The 12,381-nt window shown below is 42.1% G+C and overlaps 1 protein-coding gene across 4 annotated transcripts in view; it reads right to left on the bottom strand.

The window, feature by feature from the left end:
- Positions 1–12,381, bottom strand: part of LOC124144029 (cohesin subunit SA-1-like) — a 61,776-nt gene that overhangs the window by 37,795 nt on the left and 11,600 nt on the right. For all 4 annotated transcript variants that reach the window (XM_048384913.1, XM_048384915.1, XM_048384914.1 and 1 more), the window contains exons 8-21: positions 11,667–11,740; positions 9,600–9,723; positions 8,997–9,095; positions 8,456–8,535; positions 8,044–8,266; positions 7,429–7,543; positions 6,600–6,703; positions 5,629–5,718; positions 4,413–4,502; positions 3,875–3,934; positions 2,160–2,303; positions 1,653–1,723; positions 821–908; positions 65–145 (exon numbers count right to left, since the gene is read on the bottom strand). In XM_048384913.1, the coding sequence (XP_048240870.1) occupies positions 65–145; positions 821–908; positions 1,653–1,723; positions 2,160–2,303; positions 3,875–3,934; positions 4,413–4,502; positions 5,629–5,718; positions 6,600–6,703; positions 7,429–7,543; positions 8,044–8,266; positions 8,456–8,535; positions 8,997–9,095; positions 9,600–9,723; positions 11,667–11,740 (1,443 nt within the window). The remainder of the gene's footprint in view (positions 1–64; positions 146–820; positions 909–1,652; positions 1,724–2,159; positions 2,304–3,874; positions 3,935–4,412; positions 4,503–5,628; positions 5,719–6,599; positions 6,704–7,428; positions 7,544–8,043; positions 8,267–8,455; positions 8,536–8,996; positions 9,096–9,599; positions 9,724–11,666; positions 11,741–12,381) is intronic.

The following is a 12,381-nucleotide window of genomic DNA, read 5'->3' as shown; positions in this document are numbered from 1 at the left end:
CCGCCCCTAAATCCAGGTGAATACACTACCCCAGGAATCAGGGTAGAGACCCAGTGACACTGACCTTGTCTGGATTGCTTTCATCAAGAGCCTGCTGTCCCCACAGTAGATACATGGAACATGTCGACATCGCGCTACAGATGATCTGAAAACATGGCAACAGTGTAAACAAAACATTTTGGTAGTATTTCTTCATTATTTGACCTTTTATAACATATTAAAACCTCATTTGATGGAAATATGAAAATTCCTGTCATTAACTTTCAAGTGTATAAATACAATATTTTACTGTTGTGTGTAAACAGGAAGACATCTACGCAAATATGTTTTTCTGCTCAATGAAGTTGTGTTATTTCAAGTATGGGTAAAATTCAAATTCAGAGTGAAACAAATGATTCTTTACCCAGGGATTTTCATGCTTAAGGTCAAAATTAGGGAAACCTAATTTCTTTAATCTCAAAAATAAATAAATGAGTGAGTGAGTGAGTGAGTGAGTGAGTGAGTGAGTGAGTGAGTGAGTGAGTGAGTGAGTGAGTGAGTGAGTGAGTGAGCATGAGTAAGGTCTAACACCATTTGGAAAAGTATTTCAGTTATATCAAGGCGTGTCAGCTTGATGTGGGAGGAAAGCCCAAAGTGATGCAGGTCTCAGACGTTTACCACTTCGGTGAAACTCACGAGCACGGGTATGGTGCTGACAAACTTAGAAACATAATCGGGGCGAACCGGGATTCGAACCCAGGACCATTTGGTCCATAAAGCCGCCTCTTACGACCAGCATAGATGCTGGGGACAAATTCAATCCTGTAAACTATATGCTTACCTCTTCCGGCATGCCTCCATGTTCGTTGGCTGTCTTGACGATGTGGAACACATCCTCCCAAACATCCCAGCTACTCAGATCATGGCAACTGAAAACAAGTACCTCTTTTACCTCAGGAAACACATAAATCAACACTTTAGAGGAGTGACTGAGAGAGTGAGTTTAACATCACTTATAGCATTCTTCACAATATCACTGAACGGGACACCAGAAATGATTGATTGCAATAACCATCTCATATTTGCAAATGTTTTGTTTGTTTGTTGTTTAACGCCGCACTCAGCAATATTCCAGCTATATGACGGCGGTCTGTAAATAATCAAGTCTGGACCAGACAATCCAGTGATAGACATCATGAGCATTGATCCACGCAATTGATATTGATGACATGCATCAACCAAGTCAGCGAGCCTGACCACCCGATCCTATTAGACGCCTCTTACGACAAGACTAGCGGCCTTTTATAGCAAGCATGGGTTGCTGAAGACCTATTCTACCCCGGATCTTCACGGGTAATTTGCAAATGTACATTATACAGATTTATGTTGATTTACTGCTGCACTGTTGAAACCAGAATGCTTTGACATTATTAATCACAAATGTCACAAATCTTATGTTTACACTAACCTCTTTGTAGAAATGACATTCAATAAAAAAAAATCATAACCTTTGGCTTAAAATGACAATGAGTAAAATACAAAAAACATGGGGAGAATATTTTCTACTAATATGTCCATTTCTTAAAGAACTCAATACAGATGACTGCGAATCAAGATATATTTTTGTCAATTAAATGAAATAATGCTACATAAAATAAGAATTCCAGACTCACCTGTTGAACGCATACATCCTCTTCAGGCTGGCCGCTAGGGCGAAGGTTTCATCATCATCTGGCTGCTCCCCCTACAATTAATCAATGACTGTGAACATTAGAGATTGTTGAAAGTTTATTCATAGTAATTGTCAGTGGCAGCAAGTTACTGAAGTGTTGATAAAATGTCAAGGGATGTCATTGGCAGGAAGTGAGTAGAATTTAGAGTTACCTCCCCTGGTTGTAGACAAACCAAACTCCTTCACAGCGCATGACACCTTCGTTACACTCTCTGTAAAATCGCTGCCACCAGTGTGGGCTCAGCCATTACAATTTTGAAATTTGCCCTCTAACCCCAAATGTGGTAATGTTCATACTTTTGTTTATGTCTTTGGGAATGCCATCATATTTAATTTTGAAAAGGTTTATGACTGACCATGACTGGTGGCAGCGATAGATATCTATACGGGCTTGCTAGTTTGACTTTGGACTATACATCGCTCATCCGAGAGCCTTATTTGTACCTACCTCTGTGAAATAGTCTTGCAAAGCTTCTCTGAACTTCACAGTGAGACCGTCTATAACAGTCTTTCTTGCCACATCACATTTGCCGGCTACGGCATACTCGTCACTGCAGAAAAACTCGAAGCACTTGGCGCACGCCTCCAGCACCTGAAACACATGGAACAAGAACCAATCTTCAATCACGTCCACCTTGTGACCTCAAACCATACCTGACTATCAACGGAGTCCGCCTCCAACACCTCAAACCATACCTGACTATCAATGGAGTACGCCTCCAACACCTCAAACCATACCTGACTATCTATGGAGTACGCCTCCAACATTTCAAACCATACCTGACTATCAATGGAGTACGCCTCCAACACCTCAAACCATACCTGACTATCTATGGAGTACGCCTCCAACACCTAAGACCATACCTGACTATCAATGGAGTACGCCTCCAACACCTCAAACCATACCTGACTATCTATGGAGTACGCCTCCAACACCTAAGACCATAACTGACTATCAATGGAGTACGCCTCCAACACCTAAGACCATACCTGACTATCAATGGAGTACGCCTCCAACACCTCAAACCATACCTGACTATCAATGGAGTACGCCTCCAACACCTCAAGCCATACCTGACTATCAATGGAGTACGCCTCCAACATCTCAAACCATACCTGACTATCAATGGAGTACACCTCCAACACCTCAAACCATACCTGACTATCAATGGAGTACGCCTCCAACACCTCAAACCATACCTGACTATCAATGGAGTATGCCCCTAACACCTCAAACCATGCCTGACTATCAATGGAGTACGCCTCCAACACCTCAAACCATACCTGACTATCAATGGAGTACGCTTCCAACACCTCAAACCATACCTGACTATCAATGGAGTACGCCTCCAACACCTCAAACCATACCTGACTATCAATGGAGTACGCTTCCAACACCTAAGACCATACCTGACTATCAATGGAGTACGCCTCCAACACCTCAAACCATACCTGACTATCAATGGAGTACGCTTCCAACACCTCAAACCATACCTGACTATCAATGGAATACGCCTCCAACACCTCAAACCATACCTGACTATCAATGGAGTACGCCTCCAACACCTCAAACCATACCTGACTATCAATGGAGTACACCTCCAACACCTCAAACCATACTTGACTACCAATGGAGTACGCCTCCAACACCTCAAACCATACCTGACTATCAATCATCAATAGCAGATGAGAAAATAACAGCATTCTTCAACAATGTCGATCAAAAGAACCACGTCGAAGTCTCAAGAAGAAGTCATATTATAATTACAAGACATCTACCTAGTGACCTTAAAACACACAGGACTATAATTCATCCTTAGTGTCGGTTTTATAGTGCTAGCCCACTGAGATACCATACCACAGTTTAACATGAATACCCCACTCAAACACAGCATACTGACTCCCAGTCCTTGATTTATCCCCAAATGCCAAGCGACATGCAGGGTAAAAAAAAGTACCATCTTTTAGCATCTTGTTATGACGCAGCCGGAGATCGAACAACTGACCTTCCACTTTCCAGGTAGATGCACTATCCAGTAGCCCACAAACTTGTTTTTTTGTGTGTGTGAAACATTTCCAGAACACAATGTCTTGTCTGTGTAAAACCTGAAGATAAACAATTCTTTTACAAAACACTACCATGTTGGAGTTGCCTCCCCTTACCTCAGTATCTGTATGTTTGTCGACTGTTTCTTGAAGGTAACGCAACAACAATTCCAAATGCTGGAATGGAAAGAAACATTGTTAAACAAACGAACAGAAATATTTCATCTTCTCACAAAGCAGTTCTTGTACTTGCCGTAATAAGGGTACAAGAAAATATGCAGTGGGGTTAGTTACAGATTGGTCAAGAAGTTGGCCCGGGGGCACATATTCGGGCAAATACGGTATATGACTCAATGGGAGTCTAAAGTGAGGAGACAGCTTTTGGGAAAAGGCACACTTAAATACAAAAATGCTGACACATAATTCAGACAACAATTTGCACATAACTAAGATAACGATTTGCGTTCAATACCTGTTATTTTTTTTTAAACATGTCACCAGTTGATTTAGTTATGTTGTAATATACTTTACCATGAATGAGAGAGAGAGAGAGAGAGCGAGAGAGAGAGAGAGAGAGAGAGAGAGAGAGAGAGAGAGAGAGAGAGGTGCAATGTTTCTTTTTTTGTGAATACAGAAAGAAATATTTGCAAGTTACCTTTTCTTGCCGACTTGATGTGTAGATGTCGAGGTCGAAGTACTGGGGGATGAGGAGGAGGTTGGCCACTTTCTCCGGGTCCATCAGGTACTGAAAGTACAGGGATGAATTAGCAACAACAACAACAACAACAACAACAACAACAACGTTTGTTATGCGCCTAACTCCATACACATAACGTTCACTTATACATAGCGATGTGCATGCATGTGTGTGTCTGCGTGTACTAGTCCGTATAAATGCTTGTTTTTATAGTACAAGCCCACTGACTGCACTAATGTTGCAGTTTAACATGGATACCCCACGCAACGACAAAATACTGACTCCGAGACGAACAGTCCTTGTTTTATTTCCTTATTGACGAGTGCTAGGCAGGGTAATAACAAGTATCATCAGTTAACAAGACAACTATTAACCTTAAAATAGCTGTCCAATCAAATTACACGCATGAGCGAAAGCTTTACTGACAAGAGTGAAGGAAATGGTGACATCACTTCCGAGTGAGTGAGTGAGTGAGTGAGTGAGTGAGTGAGTGAGTGAGTGAGTGAGTGAGCATGAGTAAGGTCTAACACCATTTGGAAAAGTATTTCAGTTATATCAAGGCGTGTCAGCTTGATGTGGGAGGAAAGCCCAAAGTGATGCAGGTCTCAGACGTTTACCACTTCGAGTGAGCGAGCGAGTTTGGTTCACACATTGTACCCATCTCGGGAATCGAACTCTGGTCTTCAGCGTGACGAGTGAACACTGTAACCACTAGGCTACCAAACCGCCCTGACGTCACTTCAGAAATGATGTTATGGTTGCGAATGAATTTAGGGTATTTGTAACTGCAGAATGGAGAAATAACAAGGGTAGACACCATTGGTCATATCAAAATAGTCCGCAGCTATCTATTTCAGACTACCGGTAGTTGTAATGTAATATAACAACATACAGAAATAAACAACTAGTCAGTCCAGACTTACTTGGACAATAATTGAGACTGCTGGTATGCTGATTTTATTATATTCTGCTTCAGTTAATAACACAAGAAAGTAAATATTGTGAGACAAATGCCCCTATGCCATGTCGAACTATCAACTGAATTGCAGAACGTTAAATATCTTCCTTACATTAATAAATAGTTTTTACAGTTCTAAAAAAAAGTAAGTATCCAATAAATTGCAACTTTCCCAGCAGGATCAGACGAGGTGATCATTTCACAGGAAGACCCTACCTTCAGCAGCAGTTGCGGCAGAGTGACGATGAAGTGCTCTGTCAGCTTCGTCTTGTCTTCCATCACCTGCTTGGTTTCCTTGGCTGTCAGCTTGCAAACCAAAAACAGGCCAGTCACATTTCTTTGTTGTTTTACTCAACATTGAGCAGCGGTATTCCCCCGATTGCCATGCCCATTTCACCTGACCCCGGATTTTACTAGTCACGAGTTTTACAAAGCAACTTCTGGGGGTCTGCCAATTTTAAATTCCAATTTGAGAATTTTAAGTGATATTTGCTGCAGACTTGGGGCCAAATATCGGCTTCTGAGCAGGTCTATCCCCTGGGATCATAGGTGGTTTTTAAGGTGTCATCATTGTTCAAAAGAATCCAACAATATTTTTAAAAGATAATATCCCGACAATAATCGAGAAACTTAATAGCATTATTTCAACCCAAACTGCACGAGATCAAAGATTTCGCGTGTTGGGCAAAACTTGCATAGACTTGCAATTAGGGCTGGGACGGGTAACTCAGGTACTCAGGTCGGGTGGTTCCTGAGTAGGACACGGATACCCACAGGACTACCCGGACCCAGACCCAGATCCGGACCCGTTAGTCACCTGATATATTGTTTAATGGCAATTTTTTTCTAGAACTTCCAAGGTTACACTATAAGTGACTAATATTCACATTTCTTTCTGACTATGTTTGCATTCCTTCTGACTTTATATGTTTGAATAGAGATAAAACTTCAATCAACTTCAGTGTATGCATGACGAGATCGTTAATATGAGTATCTAAATACATTTTGCCAGAGCTACGTTTTAACAATTCCCAATCGGACATTTGTACCTACAGCAGGTACCCGGGTAGGGTCGGGTAATATTGGGGTTACCTGGGCAGCAAATTTGGACTCGTTCCAGCCCTACCAGCAATATTCCATATGCCGTATTTCACAGTGTCCCAAGCGTTACGGCTGTTATCACATACCTTCCTGTTGGGGCCTCTGCCCACCGGAGACTCTCCTGTGGCTGCCTGCTTCACACAACACACCATGATCTCGATGAGGCTTGTCTCCTGTCTGTCATCCAGCGCTGGAACCAGGAGCAGTAGAGGGATGAATATATATACTTGTATAATGGTTTCACTCCAGGGTCGGTATACTGGTATACTATTGATATCATACAGGATTGTTCAGTGTATTCCTCTGCTGGTGAATGAGTGAGGATGATTGAGTGAGTTAAGTGGGTTGAGTGGGTTGAGTGGGTTGAGTGGGTTGAGTGAGTTGAGTAAGTTTGAGAGTGAGTGGGCGAGTGAGTGAGGTTGAGTGAGTAAGGTTAGAAATGAAGTGAGGTTGAGTAATTAAGTGAGTTTGAGTGAGTGAGGTTGAGTAATTAAGTGAGGTTGAATGAGTGAGGTTGAGTAATTAAGTGAGGTTGAGTAAGTTGCGGGAGGTTGAGTGAGTGAGGTTGAGCAATTGAGTGAGGTTGAGTAAATTGAGTGAGGTTGAGTGAGTGAGATTGAGTAAGTTGTGGGAGGTTGAGCGAGTGAGTGGATGAATGAGGTTGGGTGACTGGGTAAGTGAGTGACTTTGAGTGAGTGAAGTTGCGTGAGGTTGAGTAATTGAGTGAGCTTGAGTGAGTGAGGTTGAGTGAGTCAATGAGGTTGAGTGAGTGAGTGGGTGAATGAGGTTGGGTGATTGGGTAAGTGAGTGGCTTTGAGTGAGTGAGGTTGAGTGAGTGAGGTTGAGTAATTGAGGGAGGCTGAGTGAGTGAGGTTGAATGGGTGACTGAGTGAGGTTGCAAACAAACAAACCAACCTTCCTCTCCTCTGCCTGGCTCCTCCAGCAGCAGATCTGTCATGCACTCCCAGTCCTTCATCATGTCGTTGATCTCCCACAGACTGTCCACCAGGTAGGCTGCATGCTCGTGGAGCTGTAACAAGACATTTGGGTTCATTTCCATTTTCAAACACTTTTTCCAATCCAAATCATGTTTGTTTTGTTTGTTTGTTTGTTTGTTTTTTAACGCCGCACTCAGCAATATTCCAGCTATATGATGGCGGTGTGTAAATAATCGAGTCTGGCCAGACAATCCAGTAATTGACATCATGAGCATCAATCCACGCAATTGGGACATGATGACATGCCGTAAAAGGCAACTATGCATGTCATAAGAGGCGGCTAACGGGATCGGGTGGTCAGGCTCGCTGACTTGGTTGATGCATGTCACTGTATCCCAGTTGCGTGGATCAATGCTCATGATGTCAGTCACTTGTCTGGTCCAGACTCGACTATTTACAGACCACTGCCATATATTGCTGAGTGCAGCGTTAAACAACAAACCAAACCAAACCAAATCTCTAACAAAAATACCAGCCTCCCTTCAAGACTATTAAAGGGTGGATCCCTTTGGTGATGACAAGCCCTTCTCACCTCACTCTCAATGAAGAAGAGCACCAAGTCTCTGATGAGCGGGGTGTTGGGACTCCGCTTCTTCCCCTTTGCTGACTTGAGATTCTTCGTCGCTTCGTCGTCGCGCTTGAAGAGCTTGGTGTTGAGGAAGTCGCCGGCTGCCTGCGCCACCTGGCGGTGAGATGAGTAAACCAACTCGTACACATTCTCGCTGTCCTTGTCCGACAATACATTATCGCTGTACCTGAAAAACACAATCATAATGGTAAAAAAATGACAAAAATTATCTTGTCATATATAAACATTTCAAGCTGTCAGCAAACCACGAAATTTATTTTTCACAAAAATAATATTCTCATAAGAGCCCCCTATTTCTAATTTTGAGAGGACCCTGGGCGTTTATTACATCGAATACGGTACTATCAGTTCTTACCTGAGGATGCTGACCACCAGTTTGACAGCCTGCACAGCAACATCGTACTCCTTGTCCAGAGTCATCTCAACAATGCGGTCCTGGCGGAATGTCACAGAAAATTTGTCTCAGAAAATACGGCTGGACATGTTTATTTTGTCTTGTCTCATACTTTCTGAAAGTTATCAACTTAAAGTGCACACATGGTGTAAACCCGAACTTTTAACATCTTGACATCATAGAGGCAAGAAGAGAGTGAGTGAGTATGGTTTTACGCCGCTTTTAGCAATATTCCAGCAATATCACGGCGGGGGACACCAGAAATAGGCTTCACACATTGGACCCATGTTGGGAATCGAACCCGGGTCTTCGGCGTAATGAACAAACGCCTTAACCACTAGGCTACCCGACCACCCCTTAGAGGCAAGAAATAGATAAAGGGTTGACACGCAATCTACGAGGTCACCGAGCATGATCAACGTTTCCATTAAGGACCAGAATCTACACCCTGAAAAACGAATGTTTAGTTGTCCAAATTGCCTGATGTATGTTCTCAGCCTACCTTGAATCTGTTGGTGAAAAGTTCCAGTTTTCCAGAGAGATCATAGGAATCATAGAGTGGAGACAAGGTCTTCAGGCACCACGATCGCACATCACCAACCTGGAATAATCAAACTCATAAAAGTACGAAAACAACAATTTGGAGTGTTTGTTTGTTTATTGTTTAACGCCGCACTCAGCAATATTCCAGCCATATGACAGCGGTATGTAAATAATCGGGTCTGGACCAGACAATCCAGGGTTATAAATCATGAGCATCGTTTCGGGCAGTTGGGATCGATGACATGCTTCAACCAAGTCAGCGATTCTGACCACCCGATCCCGTTAGTCGCCTCTTACGACAAGCATAGTCGCCTTTTACGGGTTGTTGAAGACCTATTCTACCCCGGATCTTCACAGGTCTGTTTTACATGGGAAATGTCACCATCTACATAAGGACATGTAAGGAAAGGTGTACAGTCAAACAACACATCTTCTTTACAGTGGAGTCAATGAAACTTGCAACCTTCGTGTCTGTAGCCAACGGACTGAATCACAAGGCTACAGAGGTGCTGATAAACCACAATACTTTTAAAATCATTACAGCAATGGGCAGATAACCAACCTTGTCATACAGCAGCCAGCCGACGTATTTGAGATAGCTGTCGTCGAGGAACATGAAGGGGTATTTCTTCATCCACACGCCGATCTCCATCATGCAGATGGATCTGATCTCTGGCTGGGTGTCTCTGTAACATCAACAGTGAGTGAGTGAGTGAGTGAGTGAGTGAGTGAGTGAGTGAGTGAGTGAGTGAGTGAGTGAGTGAGTGAGTGAGTGAGTGAGTGAGTGAGTGAGTGAGAGTGAGTGTATGTGTGTGCAGCGGTAGAAACTAACAGGTTTGAACCACTAGTCCTTATAATGATAACATATAGCAAAACCCTTAAAAAGGGAAAATTTCTACTAGTCCTTATGATAACTTTGCTATTGGGCAGTTTGGCAAGGACTACAGGTCTAGTGCCAATTTCTAACGCTGGTGAGTGAGTGAGTGAGTGAGTGAGTGAGTGAGTGAGTGAGTGAGTGAGTGAGTGAGTGAGTGAGAGTGGTGGGTGAGTGTGTGTGTGTGTATGTGTGTGTGTGTGTGTGTGCAGCGGTAGAAACTAACAGGTTTGAACCACTAGTCCTTATAATGATAACATATAGCAAAACCCTTAAAAAGGGAAAATTTCTACTAGTCCTTATGATAACTTTGCTATTGGGCAGTTTGGCAAGGACTACAGGTCTAGTGCCAATTTCTAACGCTGGTGAGTGAGTGAGTGAGTGAGTGAGTGGGTGAATGGGTGAGTGGGTGAGTGGGTGGGTGGGTGGGTGAGTGAGTGAGTGTGTGTGTGTGTATGTGTGTGGGTCGGAGAATGTGTGTGTGTGAGTGAGTGAGTGAGTGAGAAAGTGAGAATGGGTGTGAGTGAGTGAGTGAGTGAGTGAGTGAGTGAGTGAGTGAGTGAGTGAAGCAACTAAGTCTTGCACTTTACACTAAACTTAGTCTCAATATCAGCCCCTGAGAATGTCTAGATTAATCCAAGGTTGCAGGTGGTAGATGTTAAGTCTATGGTGAAACCAACAGCTATCATGCTGACAGACCAAGATACATAATCAGTACTCATTAAATTAAATTTTGACTTTGTGCAGCACACTTCCCAATTTATAACTGTTCAAATGCACTTAGACAATGATAGACAGGTCTTGACGGTCTTGTCAAACTTTGTCAAATTTTCTGTTGAAATGACCTGTATGTGGCTAGTAGGGTACAACCAGTGCCTGTTTAACGCCACACCCAGCAATATTCCAGGTATATGAAAGAGGTCTGTAAATAATCAAGTCTGGACCAGACAATCCTGTAATTGACATCATGAGCATCGATCCACGCAACTGGGATACGATGACATGCATCAACCAAGTTAGCGAGCCTGACCACCCGATCCCATTAGACACCTCTTACGACAAGCATGGTTGCCTTCACAGGAAGCATGGGTAGCTGAAGACCTATTCTACCCCAGATCTTCACGGGTACACCAGTTCCTGTAAGTACAGGAGCTAAACTGTCGCCTGGGATTCAAATCCCAAAATGTTGACATTGAACAACATGTCAGAAGAAACAAAGGTTGCTGATACAAGAGTATCAATACTAATTCATACAAACTCTTGTCTACACATAATATTTTTGACAATTTCTGTGATTACAATGCAGCAGAGCTACAGATAAGCAGTGTATTTGAGTAAAATACTCCCCAAATCATTCAAAACCCATTTACTTTCAATTAACTTGCGTACAAAAACGCATGCATTAAATAAAAAACTCAAATGTATAAAAACAGCATGCGTAAATACCCAATGAAGCTTATTCAGCATGCATTCAACAGAGCTAATTTCCGTGACACAATTACGTGCTAATTTACTTTCCGAGTCAAGCCTATATTTAGAACCGTCATAAACATCTGAAAACATTATTTCATTTTTTTTTTAAATCTCATCTTTTTTAAATGCTTACTCATTTGGGGAAAAAAACCAATAGAGTTTACTGGATGAGTGAAAAAATATGTCATAACCCAATTAAAATAGAAATATTTGAGTAAAAATTCAATTGCTCAAAACGTTATCTGGAGCTCTGAACGCAGCAATGACGAAGTCAACACTCACCTGTATCTGTGAACAAACACACCCTTGAAGATGTACGTCAACATGTTCCTGATTTCAGCCTGGTTCTCCTCCAGCTGTAAAGTTACACATGGAAAGGGATGGTGAGTGAGTGAGTGAGTGAGTATGGTTTTACACGCTCTTAGCAATATTCCAGGAATATCACGACGGGCAGCACCAGAAATGGGCTTCACACATAGTACCCATGTGGAGAATCGAACCCGGGTCTTTGGCGTTGGGGGCAACTGTATTAACTCACCCCACTGCCCCAGTAAGAGTGAATTGGAACAACATTCAAGTCAAGTAATTTTAATCACAAGTAATTGTGATAACCCGTACGGGAAAAAATATATATGTCATCCTGTGTAATTATGATTCCAGAAATAATACTAAGGCTAAAAAAATAACAGTCTTGGTTCTCAGGCACTGCCACATCATCATAAAGTTCATTGCACGTTTTGTTTTTGTTTTCATTTTCAATTTTTTTTGTGCATTGTGTTTAAGTATTAGGATTTTTATTAAATAAAAAAAAAAAAAAAAAAAAAAAAATGCCGCAGACTTTATGATGATGTGGGTGGTGCTTGAAAACCAAGACTATTATTTTTTAACCCTAAGATAAAAAGTTTATCTAGTCGCTAGCTGTTTTCTTGCAACTATCTAGCACTTATTTTCCTAACACAGATCATAAAATATTTTTCCCATGACTTTCACAGAGAAA

This window comes from Haliotis rufescens, unplaced genomic scaffold (assembly GCF_023055435.1).
Source record: "Haliotis rufescens isolate VD_foot unplaced genomic scaffold, xgHalRufe1.0.p SCAF_52, whole genome shotgun sequence".
NCBI lineage: Eukaryota > Metazoa > Mollusca > Gastropoda > Lepetellida > Haliotidae > Haliotis > Haliotis rufescens.
This window is presented reverse-complemented; position numbering and strand designations above follow the sequence as displayed.